The 25,351-nt window shown below is 43.3% G+C and overlaps 1 protein-coding gene across 4 annotated transcripts in view; it reads right to left on the bottom strand.

Annotated features, from left to right (window-relative positions):
• Positions 1-13,408: 13,408 nt before the first annotated feature.
• Positions 13,409-25,351, bottom strand: part of ELOVL5 (ELOVL fatty acid elongase 5) — an 80,685-nt gene continuing 68,742 nt past the window's right edge. For all 4 annotated transcript variants that reach the window (XM_030802275.1, XM_030802272.1, XM_003254141.2 and 1 more), the window contains 5 exons: positions 22,209-22,286; positions 21,121-21,292; positions 19,244-19,368; positions 16,624-16,758; positions 13,409-15,284 (listed from right to left, as the gene is read on the bottom strand). In XM_030802275.1, coding sequence (XP_030658135.1) covers positions 15,141-15,284; positions 16,624-16,758; positions 19,244-19,368; positions 21,121-21,292; positions 22,209-22,286 — 654 coding nt within the window. In that variant the 3' untranslated portion in view covers positions 13,409-15,140. The remainder of the gene's footprint in view (positions 15,285-16,623; positions 16,759-19,243; positions 19,369-21,120; positions 21,293-22,208; positions 22,287-25,351) is intronic.

Here is a 25,351-nt window from a genome sequence, read left to right as displayed (position 1 = left end):
GTGTTGGCCATGACAGTTTTTTTTTTAGTTATCAATATGTCCCATGCAATATTTGGGACATACATGTGCAAAAATATTACTCATTTATCTGAAATTCAAATTTAACTAGATGTCTTGAATTTTATCACATAACTCTCTCTACTCCCATGAGGCCCCCATGAACGCGGTGAGGTTGTATCCCGGGAGATAACAGTAAGTGCAAAGTTTTCCAGGCAGAAATGATCCTAGTTTGCTCAGGAAGAAACCCTGTGTGGCTGAAATAGAGGGAATGGGGATGGGGAAAGGTGGGGGGTTGGGGGTGGTAAAGATGACCCAGTGGAGGTGAGCAGGGGCCAGATCTTAGGGGGCTCCAGGCAAGTGTGAAGAGTTTGCATTTTATTCTGATCTTTGGAGTTTTAAAGAAAGCTCTCAGTACTGCAAAGTATTCATTTCCATGACTATTCCAATATAATACTGTATTTCCCAAAGCAGTCTCCACTGACATTAAGAACAGACTTACGATAGGAGAGAGTAGGTGCCCCTGCCCTGGGAGAAAAAGAGTGATATCCCCTCTAACTCCACCTGACCTCCCTTCTCTCCCTCCACCCCATTCACATTTTCTTCGGTTTTCCTAACACCATTTCACAAAACCTTAATAAATGAGCTTAAAATGTTACTGGGAGAAAAGACTTAGGGACTCAAATTCTTACTAGAAGTTAAGTGACTACCAGACTGCATATAGTATAGATTTAGGTGAAGATGAGAAAATAATGAAAAAGGGAAATCTGACAGTGCTGGCCAAGTGCTGGCAGCTTGGCTAGTTTGCCTACCTGTGACCCTGAGAGTGAGAGTGTTTGCTGAGTAGAAATAAAATCCAATTCTCCCATTCTCTGTGGTGAGATGGCTAAGAAGCTCTCATGGAAGGGGAATTCATTGGGAACCAGGTTGGCTGGGAACTGATACTGCCAGATGGCAGAGTAGTCAAAACAGTTAGCTATAAAGCCCACCCTGTTTTGGAAAAGGCTGAACTTGCATCCCTGCCGCAGACCTCGGTGGGCTCCCATCTAATAATGTTTCCTGCCTCCTCTGCCTTTTGCCTCAGTTGATCGTGGGTGACTCAGTGCTCATCTCTGGCAATTCACTCTTTGCAGGGATTTATCTTTCTGAACCAGCCTCCTCTCTGGCCTTCTATTAAAATATACTCTACGTCAAAAGAAGAGTTTTGACTGTATTTCTGTGACAGAGTCTCTCTACCTTAATTTTCAGGCAATGTGGGATTTTTCATACCTAATAATAATCTTTTTTTTTTTTTTTGAGACAGGGTCTCACTCTGTAGTCCAGGCTGGAAGTGCAGTGGTGGATCTTGGCTCACTGCAACCTCCGCCTCCCAGGCTCAGGTGATCCTCCCACCTCAGCCTCCCAAGTACCTGGGACCACAGGCACGTGCTATCACACCTGGTTAATTTTTGTGTTTTTTGTAGAGACAGGGTTTCGCCATGTTGCCCAGGCTGGTCTTAAATTCCTGACCTCGAGTAATCCACCCACTTCGGCCTCCCAAAGTGCTGGGATTACAGGCATGAGCCACTGTGCGCAGACCTAATAATCTTTTAGCTAAACAGAAGAGTGACCATGCTCTCCATCTTACAGATAGGGGAAGTGACTGAGAGAACTGACTTGCCTCAGGTTTCCAGAGTAGTAAGTGGCAGAGCATAAATTTGGACCTCTTATTTGTCTTTTCTAACACACCAGGGGTTGTCAATTTGTTTGAAAAATATTTAATGACTTGAGCAACATTGCACGGCTTCATGCTTCCCTCTAAAATCAAAATGTTCTTTTTCTATAGAAACCAAGAGCAGTATCTACAGTGGAAAGAGCTTTGTTCTCATTTTTTTATTTAAAAAAAGTATTTCAAATCGATTGAGTCACTAGGTGATGGGCTGATTCTTTCAAAACAATTTAATGACCTCCCCATTATACAAACAATAAATGTTTATTGCAGTAACTTTAAAAAAGTTAGAAAGCCACAAAGGGAAAAATAAAAATCACCTATAATTCGCCCACCTTGATATAATTGCTGTTGACATTTTGATATGTATTCCTCCATCTTTTTGATACACATGTAAATGTAGTTTAACAAATTGGAAGAAATGTGCTACAAAATGGTTGATAACTTTTTTATTTAATATTTCCATGACCATTTTCTAACGTTGTTAAATTTTTTCCAAAATATGTTTGATCAGAGCATACTGTCTAACCTATGAATGATACATCTACTGCACATAACCTGTTGGTACTTTGAGATTATTACCCATTTTTTTATTATTATAAATAACACTACAGGCTGGGTACGGTGGCTCACACCTGTAATCCCAGCACTTTGGGAGGCTTGAGATGGGCAGATCACTTGAGGTTGGGAGCTTGAGACTGGCCTGGCCAACATGGTGAAACCCCATCTCTACTAAAAATACAAAAGTTAGCCAGGCATGGTGGCATACACCTGTAATTCCAGCTACTCGGGAGGCTGAGGCAGGAGAATCACTTGAACCTGGGAGACGGACGTTGCAGTGAGCTGAGATTGTACTACTGCACTCCAGCCTGGGCCACAGAGCAAGACTCCATCTCAGAACAAACAAACAAACAAAACAAAGAAAAAAACAACCAAAGAACCACCCTGCAATGACCATCCTTGGTCTTATAAAAACTTAAGTGTTGTTTCCACTCAGTGATTTGTCTAGATCTTGCTTGGAGAAAAATAAAGACTGGGTAAAAAACAGAGAAAGTTCATAGACATTAGTTTGATTTTTGTCTATCGGAGAAGGGAAAAGAGCAAGGCCACTGATTTCAAATGTCTCCTCTGTAAAGGCCATTTCCTCCCCCGTACTCCTAGTTCTATTCTGCTAACTTGGCTCTTGCACTATCATCCCTGTAGCCCCAGCTTTCCATCCTGCCACTGCCTTCAGCTGCAATTCTTTGTTTTTGCCCTACTCATCACCTTGGAACCTACCTCCCAGGTCTCACCAGCTGCTGATGGATGTTTTCTGTCTCTGCTCAGTGCCTGAAAACTTATTTCTCAGGGCAGCCAATCAGGGATCCTTATCACAGTATCTGGAGTCATGCCCACAAAGCTCTTTGGCAAATCATTGCACTGTTTTACCTGTGGGCACATCCCCACAATCTGGCTATCGTTGACCTCGTGGGGAGGGTAATAAGCTTAGGGATTATTCCCAGTATTGTGACTTACGGATTTCTTTCATTTCTTCACTGGACTGAGCTACTATCTCTCCATTCCCTTCTTATTAGGAGCTGTTTGTTAGTTCTAATAACAACTAGAAAAATTGTGGTGATCATTAGTCCAAAGCTATAATCTGAGGAACAGTTAAGAGAGGTCATAAAATCAAATAAGGTTAGACTGAGTGCCTTTAAAAAAACATCTCAGTTGTTGCAGGGTTCTAAAAATAGTTTCCAACACATCCTTCACCTTCACAATTATTTTTGTCTTCAGTTCTAAATGTGAAAGGTATAGAGCAGCAAATTTATACATTAACTTCATAGGAGAACAGAAAGCTCATTAATTCTTAACATTGGTGGGATTTGATGGTTCACTATCATATGCTCTGTTCCGAAATATGTCTGGGTCCACTTTTCTGAGATGATTAAGATGTCCTATTGACAACCTCAGGGCTATTAAAAACACAGTGCCCTTCATATGTGAGATAAGGTTACAGCTCCCACAAGGGAGGGTTTGGGCAACATCAGCGTTAATCATCTCATGTTCATTCATTCACAAATTCATTTATTCCAATATTTGAGACTCCCCTATGTGGCAGGCAAAAGAAAAAGCCCCTGATTTCAAGGGGGACAAATAAATATAGATACAACACAATGGAAATATTACAGAGAAAAATAAAGCCAAGTCAAAGAGAGATGTGTGTGGGGAGGGATGTGAGGGATGATATTTTAGATCTGGTAGTTGGGGAGGCCTCTCTGGGGAGGTGGCATTTAAGTGCAGGGACAGGCCATGCAAATAAATATCTGGAGGTGAGGACAAAGGCCTTTAGATGGAAGTGGCTCCTCTAGAGAACCAGGCAACAGGTGAGGGCAGCTGAATGTGGTGAGCAAGGAAGAGGATGGGACATGTGAGAGGGGTCAGGGCCAGCTCCAGGAGCCTGTAGGCCATGGAAAGGCATAGGATTTTATTCTCTGTGAAGCAACTGCCTAGAGGTGGCTCCGAGACACAGGCAAGCTAGTGACCTCAAGAGGGCCTTGGTCCTGCTCCATCCGAAGACCTGATTCACTAGACTTTTGCAGTCCCTGATCCCAGCAGCTACAGTCTGAGATTCCCAGGGAACTGGAAGCATTAATTAGGGATTCTGGGGAGAACCTGGGGGTCCTGTGATAAGGTCCCTGTGGCTGCAAGACCCACCCTCCTGGAGGTTTTATGATTCAGATGAGCTGTTCTGGCACTCTGGGTCCACTAGAAGCTGATGGGATTTTTAACAGAAACAGATGTTATTCCCACTGTGCCACCGGCAGGTTTTTAAGGCCTCATGTGACCATTAGCTGTTGTGTGGGGATCATAATTCTTTCTAAGAGACCCCCCTGGAGACCGTATGATCTGTATCTATTTTTTTGAATCCTAGAACCATGCTGAGGTTTAGGAGGTTAGGTAACTTAACAAGGGCACATGGTTATTGAGCGATGGCAGGATTTCATCTCTGATCTAATTGGCTGGTGATATGGTTTGGTTCTGTGTTCCCACCAGAATCTCATCTTGAATTGTAATCCCCATAATCCCCCATGTGTTGAGGGCGGGACCTGGTGGGAGGTGATTGGATCATGGGGTCGATTTCCTCCATGCTGTTCTCATGGTAGTGAGTAACTTCTCAAGAGATCTGATGGTTTCAATAAGAGGCTCTTCCCCCTTCACTTCCTTCACACGCTCTCTCTGCTGCCATGTAAGACATGCCTACTTCCCCTTCTGCCATGATTGTTAAGTTTCCTGAGGCCTCCACAGCCATGCAGAACTGTCAATTAAACCTCTTTTGTTTACAAATTACCCAGTCTTGAGTAGTATCTTTATAGCAGTGTGAAAATGGACTGATACAGCTGGAAAGCTTGTTTTCCCCATTATGCACCACACTAATACTTCCCAAATACTTCCATTCATTCATCAAAACATTTACTGAACATCTGCTATGTATTCAGTGCTGGGCACACTCCAGGGATGCAGAGACAAATGAGACAATTCCTGCCCTCAAGTGTCTTGGAATCAAGTGGGTTGTTTAGAATATACACTCTATCTTCCAGGATGAAGTGAGATTATAACACACAGCCCCACTTTTAGACTTTCTGAATGGAGATTTGTCTTATCCTCATAAAGGAACTTTGCCAGCTGCCAGGCAGGACATGAGGTACTTGTCCATACCTGTTATTGTGCATCTGCCATTGTCACACATGAAAATCATCCGTTGATCCATCTGTCCTTAGTTACCGTTGGCAGGTACTACCATTCTGTGCATTTCACTAACATTTGGATCCTTGTAACTTTCAAAGAGATCACATTGTGATTCAGGACTAAACTGAAAAGTCATCAGTTGCCCATCACACAGGGATAATGCAGCTGAAGGCAGTGGGAATTGCTAAGTCTCTGAGTGCTCGCAGAATTATTAGGGCCAAGTGTAGGCCTGACTCATGCATGGCGGACTATCGTTTAGGTGGAGAACAGAAGCCTCAGATAACCAGAAGCTTCCAGATAATTTTTTAGAGATGTGAAACTTCCAGGAATATCTTATTTGGTTGAGACAATAGGAACTACCCATGTAACCACATAGGTAAAACTCCAATATCTTTCGACGTGCCTCAAAATTATCTTTACAAGTACCTAAGAGATTATTCTCCCATCAGAATTCTGATTGTTGCCGTCAGCATACTTCCTATAATTTGTAATTGTTTGTCTTTGTCTTTCACCCAAAATGGGGTTATCTTTTCATTTGCTGTTTCCCCAGCACTGGCAAGATGCCTGGAGCTGCGTAGGCCCTCGGTGAGTGCTGCAGGATTGCAAGCAGGGGTTGGGGGAGCAGCATGCTTCTGAGATTCTGTAGACCTAACCATGGCCAAAATGATTGCAAACTGTCTTTAAGGTCTGGCAGGAGCTTAATCTCAGAAGCTTCACTGTATTATTAAAATAAGTGCTACATAGTTGTATAAACATGATACTATTTGGTTTTTAAATACAGAATTATGAACATGTGTTATCTCAAAAAAGTTTATTAGATTATTTTTTTTAGATGACGTCTCACTCTGTCGCCCAGGCCAGAGTGCAGTGGCGCGATCTCGGCTCATTGCAACCTCTGCCTCCCAGGTTCAAGCAATTCTCCTGCCTCAGCATCCCGAGTAGCTGGGATTACAGGCTCCCGTCACCACGCCCAGCTAATTTTTGTATTTTTAGTAGAGGCGGGGTTTCACCATGTTGGTCAGGCTGGTCTTGAACTCCTGACCTCAGGTGATCCACTTGCCCTGGCCTCCCAAAGTGCTGGGATTACAGGTGTGAGCCACCGTGCCTGGCCAAGTTTATTAGATTTATAGATATTATTTGGTAATTACTTTTATGACTTGGCAGTTTCTTTTGCTCAATGGCAACACAGAATGAATGAAATAGTATCTGAAGGATTTTCCCTATGTCTCTTCGCTAATCCATGAGCGGAACATCCTCACTAGATAATGTGGACTTTATAAATAATTTACAATCACACTGATGTCACCGTAGACAGACTACTGTCCTGGTTAGAAATGTCATATTGTCCTGGTTAGTTGCCAGGACAACGTGAGTCCCTATAACCGTAATTGTGTCTAGAGGGGCGGGTCTGAGGGGCCGCTTTCTGTACTGTCTCTCTGCCTAGTGAGCTCCAATGCCTGGCATCAGCTTTGGACCGGGAAAGCCCATTTGAACTCTGGCGTCAGACTTACCTTGGGCAGGTCATTTATCCTCTCTGGATTTCAACTTTCTCATCTGCAAAACAGGGAAGAGAGCTGCCAATACCTAGACACTGGGAGGAAGGCACCTTGGCGTCTCACTTGAGAGGTGCTCTGCAACTTCTTTCTAAAACACCTTTTGGAAACTGCTTTCTAGAACACCTTCTGAGCCAGTAGTGAATCCCTGGTGAGCCTGCTAGTGAGTCTCAGTGATTTGGAAGGCCACTGAGAACACCATGCTATTTAATTCAGATCATGAGAAAAACTGCTATCTCTAGAAAAGTACTCCTTCTCTGGTACAGTTATTTCATCAACCTTTCATTTTTTTCCGTCTATCCAAATTTTATACTTTCATCTACTCTATTCCTACCTCAACTTCTTCAGAAACTTCAAGTACCGCCACAGGTCCCAGGACACGGTCTATTCTCACTTGGATCCTGGGCCAGTGTGGACACTTGGGAGGCTGTTTAATCCCTTGATCTCATTCCATAAAGAAACACATTTAAATCACCTCCCACCAATTTTTTCCCCAATTGAGGTAAATGTAAAATAAGTTGTAAAAAAATATGTAACATTCTTTCTCAAATGTATTCTCCAAACATTAGGAAATAATGCAAAAGAGGCCAAATGAAAGTGTGATACAGTGAATACAGTTGCAGAGAGTCTCGCTTAATTTCACAGTCACTTATTCACCTGCAGGCAGCTTTCCCGAGCAGTGCTGCGGTCCACACAGGAGGGTCTTACCGGCCGCAGTCCTAGACAGAAGTTCACTGTGTGCAGGCCTCCTTGCATTGACTATACGCTGTGTGTAACGTTTAACCTTTAAGACATATTGGAAGCAAGTTCTACTTTATGTCAACGTCCTGAAAAGGAAAGGAACTGGAAGTAAATCAGGGCTATGCTGAAGCAATGCTACTTTGGAATCACAGAATGTTCAAGATGGAAGGAACCGGGGCACTCCCACAACCCCCTCGTTTGTAGAGGAGACGCAGAGTCATGATGTGCCTCACCAGAATCACATGCCAGTTAGTGCCAGAACAGATAATTTTTGTTCTTGAGTGACAACTTATGACTAGACAATTCTCATATTAAAATCATTTTGTAAGTCAACTGAATTGAAGACATCCGATTTGTCCATTTTTTTTGAGAAATTTGAGTTATCTTATTAAATGCTAGTATTAACTGAGCTTTAACCAAGGATACTTTAGTGAAAATAATGTGTTGGGTAATAAAATTTTAAATCTCATGCCATATTGATTAACACACATCTTCCTTGCTTACTTACCTACCTGGTAATAAACCACTCTTAACAGTAAGTGCCTATCGGGGTAAAGCCCTGTGCTAAAAGCTTTCTGTTTCATTTCTGCATTCAATTCCAGCCATATTAGCTAAGCATCCGTATCTCTTTTTTATAGTTGAGGGAAACTGAGGTTCAGAAAAGAGATAATTTGCTTGTGGTCCCACAGTAGTAAATAGCAAAGCCTTTCTAACAGGTATGCTATGCCACCTCCAAACACACACAGAATTCTGCTAGCATGGACAGAGGTGTCCCATCTGTGCCATAGGATATGTATCCTCCTATATCCAGTTCTAAAGTAAAGGTGTAATTTAGGTTCTAGCTTGGGGCCATCACAATTTCCCTCTCCCATTGCCCTTAAAAGAAAGTAGCTTTGTGTGCTTAGGAGTTGGATTCTGACTGTTCCTTTGTAAGACCATGGGGTGACATTTGGCCTTGTTGTTATTGTTGTCGTTGTTTTGAGACAGAGTCTTGCTCTGTCGCTCAGGCAGGCTGGAGTGCAGTGGCGTGATCTCAGTTTACTGCAACCTCCTCCTCCTGGGTTCAAGTGATTCTCCTGCTTCAGCCTCCCGAGTAGCTGGGATTATAGGTGTGCACCACCATACCCAGCTAATTTTTGTATTTTTAGTAGAGATGGGGTTTCACCATGTTGGCCAGGCTGGTTTCAAACTCCTGACCTCAAGTGATCCACCCGCCTCAGCCTCCCAAACTGTTAGGATTACAGGCATGAGCCACCACACCCAGCCCTGGCCTTGGTTTTAAAATACACTTAACCCAGTACTCCTAGAGGGCTGGAGCTCTGCAGGAATGGCACAGGCAGCAGGCAGGTGCGACTTGGTCAACCCCTAACCATGTAGCCTTCCTGGAGGACTGAGAGCCACAGCAATTAATAAGGGAGCAGGGTGCTGGCTGTGGTGGCTCACACCTGTAATACCAGCACCTTGGGAGGCCAAGGCGGGCAGATCACGAGGTCAGGAGATTGAGACCATCCCGGAAAACATGGTGAAACCCTGTCTCCTACTAAAAATACAAAAAAAAAAAAGTTAGCTGGGCATGGTGGCGGGTGCCTGTAGTCCCAGCTGCTCGGGAGGGCTGAGGCAGGACAATGGCATGAACCCGGGAGGTGGAGCTTGCAGTGAGCCGAGATTGGGCCACTGCACTCCAACCTGGGAGACAGAGTGAGACTCCGTATAAAAAAAAAATAAAGGGAGCAGGGAAGGGCACAAGGTTGTTGGAACCTGGTGCTGATGCTTTCCTACAAACAGGCACCTGTTTCACTGGGAACATTGTCAAGGGGAAAGCACACAATTTGCTGAAAAGTGGTAGCTTGGTTAAAACATTGTCAATCATCCAAGGGAAACCTGCATCTATGCCCATTATTTGAACAAAGAACACCAGTAGGAATGTGTGGACATAATCACTTAAGAAATATTTGTTTATGAGCCCATACGGGATTTCAATCCCGACTCATCCCATCAGGTGCCCCGTTTTCAGATTTCAAATGCCATCTCTTTGGTGACGAGCAATTTTCTGGCAAAGGTCTGAGGTCCCCTTTGAACCTGCCCTATCTGACAGAAGACTCCATCAGCTTATCACTGAGACTAAGTGAGTCCTGGTTCTTGTTATCATCATGTTCTGGCTCCTCCCTGGCACTGCTGGTGATGGGGGCAGGAGGGCTAGGACACAGGCCAGTGACAGGAGGTTCTGCTCAGAATGGTTCCTTTACACATAATCACTACTTCCTCTGGGAGCTCTGAATAACATTCTACACATTTCATCTAGGACAACACCCAGACAAATTCCACTCTCTTCCCATCTTACCTCATTTTTAAAACAAGCAGTTTCACCCACACACCCACTTGAGTGCAATGTGTCATCTCCCTCTGGGCCTTCTATGCATTTGCTCATACTGGTTCCTGTATGTGGAATGCTGTCTTCCCAGCACCTTCAGGCTCCATCTACTGAAACCCACATGGTCTTTGAATGCTCAGATTAAAAGCCAACTCCTTTACAGTGCTTTTCTTACCCACCCTTGCTATAAGGGTTCTCCCTCCCTGGACTCTCATGGTAGCTGGTTCATACCAATCTCACGGCAGTCACCACAAACCATTTTACACAGAAGGCACACATGTGTATGTTTGATCCCAATTCAGTAGAGGCTCCTGCGAGGGCCGGTTGTTTTCTCACAGATCCCTGTTTGCTCAATACACCTAGCTCAGTCCTCTGTATCAAGCACTCTCCCAGTGAACAAGGTCACATTCTGCAAAGGCCTGGCCAACAGAGTAACATAAATGGGGCAACAGACAGAGTGGTAGGTACTGTTCAGGAGAGTCCTGATTATGTGAGAAAGGGAAGCATTACAACTGGATGTCTGTCACCACTACATTAGCCATTCACTGGATCCTGCACTGCTTGTTCCTACTATTTCCACCCCAGAAGTCTTCCTTGATCTGATCAAGAGTCGAATCCAGACATCCTCTGCAAACTATGGCAAAAACTGGCCCAGGAACTTTCTTTTCATGAGCCATAAACATACCGAAGAAAGAGAGAAGATAAGGACTACAAAAATGTCAAGGATAACAAAAGCAGGTTTTAAATCTATGCCTGGAGTAAGAACTAATGGCCAATGAAGCAATGCTAAAGAGCAGAGCAAAAAACTGACAGCAACCACTATTTGGCTCCATCTGCTCCACTGAGGACAATCACTTCCAAATTAAAGAGTGTAAAGAAAAACCTGGTTAGGATTTGAAGTCCAAGAGTGATAAGGGGATTGCAGGAGACACCTGTTTTAAATGAGTTCTCATGAAAGACATGTCAGTCGCTGAAACAACCTGTGGATATGAATGCAGAATTGTTGTCAGAACTCCACAGAAATAATGGACAAAGTCCAGATACTGATAATCACTGCCCTACTTTCCAAAGTAGATTCTAAAGACTCCAGAATGGTGAATTTAATGTAAAATCTGGCAAAACCAGGAATAATACAGATGGTGAACACTTGACTCCTAAGAATTTCTTTTCAACACTGATTTAACAAAGAAAATGTCATACAAAATAACTTCCTTCCCCTTTTTTTGATAGGATTACTAGAGCAGCCAACCAGGGAAATAACAGTGAAACAATAGCTTACAGATGAAAGAGACCAGTGGGGTGAGTTGAGATTACGATCCTGAAGGTAAGTTATCACATATACTTTACTCTGAGCTAGATGGGGTTCCAAAGGCTTTATATACACAGTATCATTAGTCATTTATTTAATCCTTACAAGGACCCTATAACATAGAAACTTAACATTGCTCCTATTTGGCAGATGAGAAAACTAAGGCAAAGTTTTCCTGCCAAAAGGTCATACAGGTAGGATTTCAACCCAGCCAATGTGGTCTCCAAGTTGTACTTCTCATATTAGTCTACAATGCCCTTCACGTGATTAGCAAGGCTGCCAAAAAATAGAGGGAGAAATGGGAATCCTCTCTTTTCCATACAGGAAAAAGGACAGCAGAACACATCTGCCCTCTCTCTCGCCTCTTATCCACTCACTTCTCTAACTGGGGGAGGGAAGACTTTGATTGCTGCTTGGGAGATGCAGCTAAGCACACTTTCTTGGCATGGTAAGGTTATCAGTGTAGAATCTGCCACAAGGGGAGTTTACAATTTAAGGCAGGTAAATTCCAGGACTGATATTTAATATATTTTAATAACCACTTTATCACCAGACCAACCCTCAGAGCAACCACTGGTGTGCTACTGAGCCCTGGTAAGTTAGGTTAATAGAGTTATTAGCAAGGGTTAGAGAGCCACATTGTGGTCTTAGTTTCACCAATCCAGCCTTCTTAGTAAGACACATGCTATTTTGATTCCTACTGGTCTAATTTCCAGTATTTCTTCAATTTGTTCTGAACTTAGAGGGGAAAGACACGGATATAATTTATTACCATCAACTCCCCAACAATCCTCTTACACCTTCTGGATAATATCCCAAGTACTAAATGCAGTTTTAGGTGACATTTCTCTGGAGTTCTGACTGGATAATATCCCAAGTACTAAATGCAGTTTTAGGTGACATTTCTCTGGAGTTCTGACAGTTCTGCAGTCATATCCGCAGGTAGTTTCAGCAACTAACATGTCTTTCATGTGCACTCATTTAAAACAGTATAGGCTCAGTCTTGGCTCTTAGGTGCTTTCTAGTTTAGTACCTAAGAGCCTATACTGGGGACCATATGGTATGAAGTAGATGGAAGGAAGATGGACCATCCATGTCATCTCTCCTGTTGTAGACATGAATGTACCTGTAAATTCAAAATAAGTGGGGGTATGCTGGGAAGGGCCACAATCTGGGACATAAAATGATCTTTGGCAAATAATAAAATGATTGAGCTTTAGGTCCAAGAGGAGGGGACCTCATTACTCTAGAGTAGAGGTCAGCAAACTATAGGCACAGGCCTTCTGTTTTGTAAATTTTTTTTTTTTTTTAAGAGATGGGGTCTCACTCTGTTGCCCAGACTGGAGTGCAGTCACATGACCCTAGCTCACCATAACCTTGAACTCATGGGTTCAAGCGATCTTTGGCCTCATCCTCCTGAGTAGCTGGGACTGCTGGTATGTACCACCATGCCCAGGTAATTTTAAAAATTTTTTTGTAGAGATGAGGACTTGCTATGTTTTCCAAGCTTGTAAATAAAGTTTTACTAGAACACAGCCATGCCCATTCATTTGCATATTGTCTATGGCTGTTTTTGTGCTCCACGATGGCCCAATCAAGTGGCTGCAACAGGGACTGTATGTCCTGCAAAGCCTGAAATATTTTCCAACTGGTTCTTTCCAGAAAAAATTTTGCAGACCTGTGGTCTAGACCTAGGAAAGTAATTCTAACATCCTCAGGGTAAGGGGAGAGATTGGGGCCAATGAGAGGAAGGACAAAGGAGCATGTTTAGAGCTGGAACCTTTAGTGGGATTACCTGGAGGAGGCAGAGAGGACAGCATTAGGGTGGAACCACCACTATGCCTTATTATGCAGGGTCCTTCCTCATTGAGAACTAAGCAATAATATGGCCTTCCTAACTGAATTATTTACATCCATTTGTGTAAGTTCCTAGACAGTGAATTAAGTGGATTTTTCTCCCGTTCTTCAGAATTGCCAGCACAAAAAATGTAAAATGCAGGCACAGGTAATCAAAAATGTTTTAATGATTACTGTTTAGACATTTAACAACGTGGGTATATCCAGGTGAGCTAAGCACACTTTGACAGCACACTATTGGATGTTATAGTTTCTGTATTGAAATATGTAAAGACATCTGCAAATTAGTACCTAGCAATGAAGACATACATTTATAAATATACACATTCTAGGTTTGATAAGGTAAATGTAAACAGATGCCATGACTCCTTTTCAAACAGAAAACCCACAAGACTAATAGAGAACCAATAGGCTCCCTATAGTATGAATGTGCAAAATTAAAGCATGGTAAACTGATATTTACATAAATATCAAACCAACAATTAGTTTATACATTGTCAATGACCTTCTAGGATATGTCATGAGTGGTTCCACGAATATCTTTCCCCCAATGGAGAAGGTATTCAGAGGCTAAATTCCAACACTTTAAAATGACACACATCATAGGCTTTATCTGTTTGACCACTGCCTCAAATGTGTGAGATGTGATTTTATGAGAAGCAGTCTATTATTTTTAAACAAGAGGTTCTAAACAAATCTTTAGATTCTAAGCAGAAAGAAATTACAAGTACTATTAGATTTACATTAAACAAGTTACCTCTATCAAATTTCTCAATTCTCTTATGCTGTAGCTATACTTGATTTTACCTCAAAAAGTTTTAAGGTCCTTTTCCCCCCTTTGTTAATTTTGGTAAACTAGGCACATTTTACAAGGAAATCTGTGTCAAAACAGATAACAGTGCATAAATCAATCCAAATTTATACCCTGGCAACCAGTTCCCCATTGCTCATCTACGGGACTCTGTCAAATGGTAAATAGGCAATCATCTCTCTTGAAAAGTATACATCCTCTCTCGCACTGGTGGAAAGCAAAACTGACTTTTTGTTTGCTGTATAAAAACACTTAGCACTTCAGAAATTAAAAATGGCCTACTCACCCTACACCCTTCCTAAAATTTCGAGGACAAAGAATATATATTTAAGTTTCATCAAGACTGCTGTAGAGCCCTCCCTTTTTACATTAATAGTGGCACTCAAAATAAAAAAATAAGATCTGTTAAAAAGTTAAACTGACTGTTCCACTAGATTTGAGCCTGCTTGATTCAAAGCCAATAGTACAAAACTGAAGGTGCCGTGTCTGATTTCACATCAAGTCACTGGAAATTATGTCACATTAGTTTCATAAATCATGGTCTCATGGTCTTTGATTTTTTCTAAACAGAGCTATTACAAATTAATACAAACCTGAAACATACCCTAATTTAAACTAATAAGCTTTGGGCCCTGCTTTTTAAATTTTAAGGCATGTGTGTTTCTCTACCATAACAACATTGTACAAATTTACATTTACAATCACATGCATGATCTACAGTTAAAAAAAAAGTTTGGATTACAGTGTTTTTAAATTGTGAATCACAATTCAGCACCTATCATGTTATAACTAATAAGGCAACAGCAGTGTTGTATACTACAATAATACTCCCTTTCCACAGTCTAGCGCAGGGGTCAGAGAGCCCAGAAATGTTAGAAATCTTATCCCTACTTATATAATCTGTATACGTTTTCTAGGGGTTTTGAATTGATGAAAGAAGTCCTACATGAATCACACTATTGTAGGCCAGACTAGTTACAGCAGCTGTTAACGAGCATCGGGGCACAACTCATATTGTGCTTACAATCAGATGACGTCGTTTGGAGGGTTTCAATTCTTTGACTTCAATCCTTCCGCAGCTTCCTTGGCTTCACATTGTTTTCCAGGGGTGAAAAGCTGTTGGTGTGTCCGTTCACAGCAGCCATGGACCCATTCTGGTGGTCCTTCAGGTGGTCTTTCCTTCGGGAGGCCCCTTTCTTGTTGTAGGTCTAAAGTGTGTAAGGGCAGATGAGAACCAAATGACCACAGACAGTTTTCTTTATAGGGAACTTTACTGGGAATTGCATCCCTAACATTAGGCCTAGTTTCCTTTTAAGATCAAATCTTATCAAAGAGAAACTCCTGAGGTCAAGTCCCCATGACTAAATCTTTTGTCACTGGTTTCAATCATTCTTCCTTTTTTTTTTTTCTGAGGCTTAGCCTGAGGTAAGTTAACTGAATCACAGGCTGCAACAGAAATACTATTTAAAGCGTCACGGAAAATTCAATTTACACTTTACTCTGCTTTGCCTTTTAGTATCTGGATGGCAGAGGACAGAGGTTATGTGGCCAAATTGGTCTTTCCCACCTGGCAGCAGCTCTCTTGACACCCACATCCCTTGTTCGTCTTTAAAAGTTCCTCACTGCCTCAGCGACTATCTCAGCCTTCATGAACAAAGTGCTATGCTGCTATAAGCAGTTAGAATAAATGTGATTTCAGCTTCATCAGGCCCTATCCTTTCACCTCCCTTGTACCTGGTGTATGTCCCACAGTGCAGCCATAAACTATGAAGCCCAGAGGTATATGACTTCAACTCGACCTCAACATGCCACACACAGGTGCCTGTGAGCACAGAAGAGGAAAGGACAAATGTCTGAGCCTCAGGACTTGCAGCCTCTGCCCTTGCTCCTGACATCCGTGTTTTGCCCAGATCAGCAGGCCTTATGGCTACCAGGCACTAGCAACAAAGGTAGGACAGATGTCATCTGGGGGGTGACGCATGGCAGGAGAATCAGCAGTGGCTGCAATGTGGTGAGGCTCCACTGGAGATGATCTGCCCTAAATGGACCTTTCTGTGAGCAAAGACCTACATCACCACATCATATGCTTAGGAATGAACCGAATCCTCACACCTGAGGACTGAATGTATAAGAAAGCTGAGACAAAAAAGCGTATCTCCATATCTGAGGACTGTGATAAAAATCTCTTCTGAAATTTCATTTGGCCGTGAGGTTCAGGGTAGTGAACTGAGAGATTTCTGATTGAAATCACCTCTCATGTCTCTGCTGCAGGTCAGAGGGAAGCAACACAGGGTCCTACTGCACAGTTTTCCATTTCCCAGGGGAATCCCAAGACTCCCTCATCCAGGCTCTAGAACAGGGTTCTAGAGTGTCTTCCAGTGAGCTGTGAGCCCCCCCAGAGGCAGGGGCTGCTCTTGTCATAGTGACTCCATTAGAGGCCAGAGCCTGTCACCCAGCAAGGGCTCCACATGCCCATTAAGTGAATAGATGAGGGCCTTTGTTGGTAAAGGCCCCAGATCCCAAGTCCCAGAGAAGGGTGAGATTTACCTGAATGTAGAAGTTTGTGAAGAGAGCAATCAGGGAAATCATGTATCCAATCTGGAAATACAACCAACCAAGAGGGAATGTGCACGGCCAGATGACCCCGCAGCTGGTCTGGATGATTGTCAGCACAAACTGAAGCTAGGGGAACAGAGGGGAGGCAGCTGAACAGGGACAGTGCATGGACAAGGCCCCACACCAGGCAGACTTTTTAACCAGCATCACCTAAATTTCTGAATTAACACTTGCTGCAGGCACAGCAGTCACTTCATGAACACAACACATACACTACACTTATCCTAAACTCTAGGTGTGTTTGTCTTATATATATTCTTCCTCTGCCCTCCAAGCTATTTAAACTACCTTCTCCAAAATTCAAGGATACGCTATAGAGACATCCAAGACTTTTTATTTTTTGAGAAGGAAGAGCAAGCGCGTATGTTGAAAGGGCACTGATAACATCACTGCAGGATGTGCCACCTGGCTAGACATCCTTCCAACTCCCTATCCATGGACGCTTCTGGTTTGGTGAGGGCTGATGAGTAGATTTAAACCTTTACTGGCAAACAACACTAAGTGCATTGATTAATTTTGATGAATAAACCTTGAAACGCATGTGAACTGGTTAGATAAATGGTGGAAAGATGTTTTAAAAAGGGCTAGGCTGAGGCCGGGCGCGGTGGCTCACGCCTGTAATCCCAGCACTGTGGGAGGCCAAGGCCGGCGGATCACAAGGTCAAGAGATCAACACCATCCTGGCCAAAATGGTGAAACCCTGTCTCTACTAAAAATACAAAAATTAGCCGGGTATGGTGGCACACGCCGGTAGTCCCAGCTACTTGGGAGGCTGAGATAGGAGAATCGCTTGAACCCAGGAGGCAGAGGTTGCAGTGAACCGACATCGCGCCACTGCACTCCAGCCTGGTGACAGAGCGAGACTCCGTCTCAAACCACCCCCCGCCCCACAAAAAAAGGGCTAGGCTCTGCACACTGTATTTCTAGCAGCTCCAATGTTTCTAAGTAGAGTTTCTTGTTTTTAATTTTTGAGACAGGGTCTTTCTATGTTGCCCAGGGTGGCCTCAAACTCCTAGGTTCAAGAGATCCTTCTACCTCAGCCTCCCGAGTAACTGGGACTCCAAGCCATGACCCACTGTGCCTGGCTGTTTGCCTTCTCTTTTTTAAGGTTAGTACTGCAGACTGAGGAATAACTAGGAGTGGTGCTTAAAATAAATCCTGACAACCGGGGTAGGTTTAATCTTCCATCTCAAAGTACACAGCCTAACGGGAGACCAACTTTGCCAGTCTGTTCTTTTAAATTCTGCTTCCACCAGACCCAAAACTGTGTGGTATAAATCAATTTCTGCATCATTTCTCCTCAAGTGTAACAAGGAGGTTAATCAACAATTTTCCTTTTTCACAGGTGGGTGAGAAAAAATTAACAAGGACCGTATAGCAGCTGGCAGAGAGGTGAAAATGAAATATCAAACACTTCAGTCTCTAAGATTTTCTCAGACTTTTTTTTCAGATTGTTATTTTTAAATACTGAAAAATCATAATTGACTTGAAGGGATCTGAATCAGCTTGGTCTGTTTAGAAAAATGTGTTAATAATCCAAGGACAGGGCAAAGGCTTTAATGTCCACGCCCCTCAGTCAGCTAGCTTTGGCCTATTGTCTCAGTGTCATCTATAAAATAGGGACAATAATATGTGTTTTTCTTTTTGGTAGAGACAGGGTCTCACTATGTTCCCAGGCTGGTCTTAAACTCCTGGCCTCAAGTGATCCTCCTGCATCGACCTCCCAAAATGCTGTGATTACAGGCGTGAGCCACTGTGCCTGGCCTGGGGACAATAATATGAAATCAGGCTACTGGAACAATCTATGTAAAATCATGTACTTAGTATGAGTACCCAACACGTGCTAAACACTTAGGAAATGTCAGTGTTTAATATGAGCAGTAGTAGTATTAATTAGTTCATAGAAGAATTCATGAGAGGAGAGAAAGAGGTTACCTATAATATACTGATGAATGGAGAAGGCTTAATCAAGGATGGTGAGAAGTATCAGGTAAAGTGGCCTGGCCCTGGCAGTAAACCAGGGGAGGGAGCTGTTAACTGAAGCAAACAGCTGCCATCCTCACCAACAGGTGCTCCACTGCATGGGGGCTGAGGGGTCACCATACCTGCCAGACAAATATCCTTGCTGCCTAGTAATGGGCTACACATACCTTGGACTCCATACTACTCTCCAGCTCCTTCTAAAACCCCCGGAAACACACAATTTTCATTTTGGATTTTAGACTATAATTAGAAAATGCACACACACATATACACACATACATGCATATGTGCTTATGTGCAAAAACTCAGAAGAGCTGAAATTGAAGTTGGCAAATTAGATTCTAGCCCTCTTTCTACAATTCAACTAGCTGTACGCCCATGGTCACAGTTCACTATCAGTTCAAAATAAGAAAATTCCCTAATCTACCCACTTCAAGGAATTTAATGATATCAAATGAAAAAGGCTGGAGAAGGGGCATCTTAGATGCTATTACGTAACACTAAAGCCAAGAAGAGGTCTGCATCCACCAGGAAGTTAAGTCCTGCGGAAAGAGGCCAAGTCACTCACCAACTGCCCCTGAGTGATGTACTTCTTCCACCAGAGGTACGGACGCATGGAAGGGACCGACGACAAACCATAATAAGAGTACATGAGGACGTGGATGAAGCTATTAAGTGTGGCACCAAAATAAGCTGCAGGAACAGAGGGATTTGGTAAGGAGAATGTATTAGTGTTTTAAACAGAACAGGTGGTAAAATAAAAAAATACAAGATTCTTTTTGAATCAAAAAGAGAGATGATTTCCAACAGGGCTGACAAACACTGCAACAGCAAGCACTGCATGGATGTGTAATGAGAATTCAATTTCCACTTGGGCAGGCAGCCACCAGGAGGCTCCGAGCCCAGGGGTCAGCTGTAGCTGCTAGGGGGGCATCTGACACTGAAGCCATGACGCCATCCTGGCACCTACAGGCTTTGCTGCAGATGCCCACCAGCTCTCAGAGGCAGCTGTTTTTCTTTACATGCACAACTGCCTCAGATATGCTCTCTGAAGGCTGTGGAAGACAGCTGATGGGCAACATGCTCAAAAATGGTTGTTTCTATACATTTGCTGGGGTGTGGAGAGGTCTCTGAAGCCACCTTCTAATTATTCCCCAGGACTGCAGTGCTGAGGTCATACATTTTTATTAATAATAGAGTCAAGAGTCTAGCTCTTTAGAGATAAAAGAGCCATCTTATCACATCACTTTCAATGTTCAGTAGGACCACTAGTTCTTTTTCCAGACTCTGTCCTCCTCCCCAACGGTCAGCAACTAAACCAAGCCATCTGGCTTTTCCCTGTGCAGCTGGAGGTGCACAGCCTGGTGTTAGGGAAGTTTCTACTCCTGGCTATGATAGGAACTGGCTGTTTGACTTTGGACACATCACATCCATTCCCTGGTTCAGTTTCTCCTGGGCCAAGTGGAGCTGATTAAATCTGTCCTCCTGAAAGTTCTCTGAAAATTTAAAGCACTCTTCAAATGTAGGGAGGGGCTGTTTCTATTAGAAAGTTAGGTCAGTTAATCCACCATCATGAGCTCTGACAGCGGGAGGAAGGAGGAGCAGAAAGCCCCAACTCCACCCACCTTTCTGTGGTCTTAGTTTCCTCCCAAATCCAAAGGATCTGTATTTGGAAACCTTTTTTTTTTTGTTTCCCTAGCTCTGGAATTCCATGACATTGTGAATCTTAGTAGGCTCAGGTAATCAAGGGCAGTGCTATCCCAGAGAAAAAATATCCATAAATAGACCCATGGGTTCTCAGTTAAATTCTTCAGTGTTCGATGACAGGACTTTTGACTGAGACATTTGCTAAAACTCCCAGGCTGAATCTGAAGGTGGCAATCTCTGAAAATTATAAGAAACTTTGGACTACAAGGTTTCCAAAACCCAAGTGCAACCTTAGAAAATTTATATCAAGTTTTGGTGCTTGTTATAGAAGACACCTTGATCACCATGCTTCAGGGGATATGAAGGTTGTTAGAACATGTGGAGACCTCCTAATGCATGACAGCTAAAGCTGTATTTCAAAATGAGCCTCACTCCCTGGTACTCATGCAACAGTGTGATCCTATTTTCCTCACCTGCCCATCTCAAACCTTCCACACCATACAGAAGGACCAGAAATAATCTGGAAACTTGCCCTCTAAGTCAGAGAATATTGTACCTATTCCTTAATATGTTCCCAGTGGTATCTCCCTCATCTCACCCAATCAGCACAGAAAGTTCACTTAACTAAAAAAGGGTTTTGTGTGCATAGGTACATAAACTATCATTAAAAGCAACTTGAACACAAAGCTGAAAGCCTGACCCAGACATTTACAGAAACAGCACCTTTTCTGAAAGCATTAGTTTCCACTCTCCTCCCTGCTCACACCTGTTCCCCAAGTCCCCGTCTCTAATACTTACAGTGGCCGCAGGGAACCCAGTTCATCACAAACCACCAGATGTTCAGCATCGAGGCATGGTGGTAGACGTGCAGGACCGTGATCTGGTGGTTGTTCTTGCGCAGGATGAAGAAGAAAGTGTCCATAAATTCTATGAGTTTGGAGAAGTAGTACCACCAGAGGACACGGATAATCTAAGAGGAAAGGGTCAAAAATTTAAGGCTTATCCTCACGGCTTCTCTGGAATATCACCTCTGACATGTTTCACTAATATCCAAAAATCTGATGTCAACTCGGAGAAGCCCGAGTGCCCCAAGAGCTCTTAATGTCCATCAGTGGCTGGGAGCTATGGTCACTCTCCAAGTACCTTTACCCAAAGAACATGGTTGGGTTGCGACAGCTGGAGGGGTTTGAAATGACTACAGGGAATGTTTTTGAAAGGGTCCCTGACACTCTTTGAGACTAACAAAAACATGAGGCTCAAGGTTCAAAACCTTGAAGTCTGCCTATTCCCTCTGGAAGCAGCCTGCACAGCCACTAGCAAAGGAAAACCATCTGAAAAACGCTATTGATTTCAGGGACTAGCATGGGGCAGCCGACCTGATAAGAGACACAGAAGAAAAGGAATCAGAACCTGCAGTGTCAGGTCTCTGCCCAATTAAACATGTCAAACAAGTGCTCTAAGGAGATGACTGCCCATGCTGAGCTGCGACTGTTGGCCTGTGATTTAAAAGAAACCTCATGAGTGGAAGTCAGATTTTATTTTTAACACCACTACTTGGAAAAAAGTACTTGGATGAATGATTTTAAAAATTTAAGACCTTGCTTTTATGATCCTGATTGTGTAAATATAACATACTGACTGCATGTGATTTTTCCTGCCAATTGTTAACCGGAGTTATTTTTACAGAGGGGGATGCTTTAGGTTTTATTTTATACCTTTCATGTTCAAATTTTAATACGATGTGTATAAATTGCCTTTTTTATTCTTGTAAAAATATCAACAGGGATGCCTGGGCAGTGAGGTTATGGGCCATTTTGTATTTTATACAACTTATTTAAAAAAACTCAACACTTAAAATAATAAAGTTTCTGAAAAAGAGACAGTACCTTCATATCTGATTCTCCTGCAGCACGTGTGCCCTGACAGAAGAAGTTGTATTTGCCTTCCCATACTCCTGTTACTAACTAAAAAAGAAGAAAAAGCCAGTCACCAACAGCATCTGAGCCATGTAAAGTCCTGATTGAACTTTACTAGTTGCAGAATCTGTGATAATTTACCTTGGGCTGTGCTGAGCCAAGTTTGCTCTGAGAAAAAACAATTGTAGGGAAGTGTAAACAAAAGGAAAGCTTTAATGACTTGAGCCTCAATTTCCTAAGGGGTGGGCTTAAAAGTCACTCCCAGGCTGCTGCCCTCAGAGACCCTCCTTTACCACGCTGCCTCTCTGCAGAACGCTCAGCTCGTCACCCCCTTGGTCCTAGCACAAGTGCCCAGACCAAGCCAATCACAGGCTCCCTGCTCTGCCCCACAGAAGCCTCTGGCTGCTTTCCCTAAGCCAGTGCTCCTCAAACTTGAGTGTGCAGCACCAGAATTATCTGAGGGGCGAGTTAGTAAAACACGGGTCCCTGGGGGTGTTTCTGTTCCAGTAGGTCTGGGGGCCTAGAATTTGTATGTCTAACAAGGTCCAGGTGATACTGATGCTGCTGATGTGGAAACCATACTTTGAGAACAACTGCTGTAGGCTCAGGGATAATTTAGTCCAACTTTATCTTCATTATTTCCTGTTGTTGTATGTACAATCCTCTGGATCCACGAATTAGGCTTCACAGACTGAAGAAATTGTGCCCATGCCTCAGAATCACTTGCAGTACAGTAGGCACTATGCTGTCACAGAAAGGACCCCAGAATTGGGGTGCAGGCTCTACATCACAGCCCTGCAGTTATCACAGGCCCATCCCCTCAATGGGCCCGTGATAACTGCAGGGCTGTGATGTAGAGCCTGTACCCCAATTCTTGTGTTCCCTGTCCTTGAACACAAGAGTTTAGCTTGGCGAGTAACACAGATTCCCCCCCAGGGAACAAGAGGTGATTACAAGGATCTGAAGGCACCTTGTGATATTTCCACCCGGTCTGACCTCAGAAATAAACGGCAAAAATGGGTGCAGCCGCTGCACTCACGCTGGGTATCCTGCCTTCTATCTGATTTTTCTTTGGTTATCTTTCTTCTTGCCCTTTTCCTTCTGCTTTGTCACCTTCTACACATAAAAAAGCACTGAGAGTTAACAGGCTTTTCATGGCCAAAGAAGAGCACAAGGATTTAGCATGGGAGAAGCATCAGTTCATGATGAAGAGCCATGGAATTAGGAGGGAGGCTTGAGTGCCAGGCCCAGCACCTGGGGCAAGCCAACTAATTCCTGCGGGCTTTTGTTGTTTTTACTGTAAAACGATGAGGTTGGACTAAATTATTTCTAAAGGGTCTGTTCCAATTTTCTGTAGCTTCATGTTAACAGACTTTAAAAACAGACCACACAACAAACTATTCTATACTATCTTTGAAAGACCAGTACCCACATGGTAATTCATTAGAAGGTGTATTAACTTTTCGGTCTTACACTACTCTCTAAAGTCACGGCCAGTCAAGCAGGATCCATGCAGGCTGATCAGAAGTCCTGAGAAGCAAGACACAAAGCCTGAATCCAAAGTGCGGTGGAGGTCGGGGGAGGAAGCTGGCATGCACTCTTGAGACCTGGGGTGGAGAGGGAAGGGCCAGCTTAGCACACTGCTCTCTTTGCTGCCCTTCTTTCTACCCCAGGAGGGAACCAAGGAACCACCTCCTGTGGCTTGAGGATACAGAAAGGAAACTGGTGCTTCTTGATGAAATGTTCGCGGGACAACCGCGAATAAGAAAAATAAGGACAAAGCAGTAAGGTTTTCATGAAGATAAATTCGTGCAATGTAAAAGATACTCTTTTTTAAAACAGCAGCCTCTCTTGGCAAAATTAAAAACATACTAACATGACTGTCTTCATCAGAGATATTTTTGGAAATGTTATCATTTTATGAATCTTAAATCTAGAACCTACCATCACTGTTTTTTCCAGCGACTATTTTGGTTTATGGTGTCCTGAGACATCCTGGGTTGGTTTTGCTTTTGTCTGTTTTAAAATAGGATGGCTGGTGTGTGTGCACTTGTGGAGGTGTGGATGACTGCATTCATGAATGTCTACCTTGGCAGGGGTGGGGAAAATCAAGGGAGCTCTCTGGAGAAGAGGAGGACAAATCCTCTCTTGTAATTCTGCAGGCGCCTCAATGCCAAGGATGAGTACGGGTTGAAGGGGTCTTGTTAACTCAGCAGAAGGGACTCTTGGACACACGCTTCCTTTTTAAGAAGGGATCCAGGTGGGATTGCGTTGACTCTTTAAACTAGTTAACCTAAAATTCCATTTGCCCTCTCCCCACCCATAAATGGGGGCAGGGGAATCCATGTATAAAAGACACCCGCTGTCTTTGGAGTTTAAGTTAAAGAACTCAAACCTCGGTGTTGGGTGGTGAACTTTTTTCACTCCTGAAGCATAAACCAGGTATACACTCGGTGCCACTCCACTTAACCTAGACCCACCATTCCTCTCCCATCTGTTGAGGTTCCCTGTAGGAGCTCTGTCATGCTTCAGTGCAACACTCCCTCCACTGCTACTCACACCTACCACACTTCTACTGGGGCTGCTGTGCCCCTCAAACAACTGAATTCCATATTTCTGTATTTAAAACCCTCCAGTGAGTCATCGTTGCCTTCAGAATGAAACCCTGAATCCTAGGTGCAGTGTCCAGGTATTTAGTCTTCCACAATGTGGTCCCAAGCTTATCTTTCACTTCTCCCCTACCTACACACAAACTGGACCTCTTCCCATTCTCCAAACATGCCCTTCCTTAACCACTACACAGTGGCCAAGGGGAAAGGGCATGGGTTTGGGCATTGGCCCATTAAACCCTAGCTTTCTCACATTTTGCTAGGTGGCCTTAGCTAAGGTATTCCAACATTTTAAACTTCAGTTTTCTCAGTCCTCAAATGGGATAAACATAACGCTCCTGCCATGAAGTATATAATGCCTGTCTCACTCAATGTGGTTCATAGGACTGAATATCAGTGTTGGCAGTGACCACTGTTTTATTCTTTTCAACTAGAATGCCCTCTGCACCCAGGTACTCCATCTCCAGCTCTCAAAATCCTATCTATCCTTCAAAGTTCAGTTAA

This window comes from Nomascus leucogenys, chromosome 22a (assembly GCF_006542625.1).
Source record: "Nomascus leucogenys isolate Asia chromosome 22a, Asia_NLE_v1, whole genome shotgun sequence".
NCBI lineage: Eukaryota > Metazoa > Chordata > Mammalia > Primates > Hylobatidae > Nomascus > Nomascus leucogenys.
The sequence above is the reverse complement of the archived record's forward strand: the minus strand, read 5'-3'. Positions and strand labels throughout refer to the sequence as shown.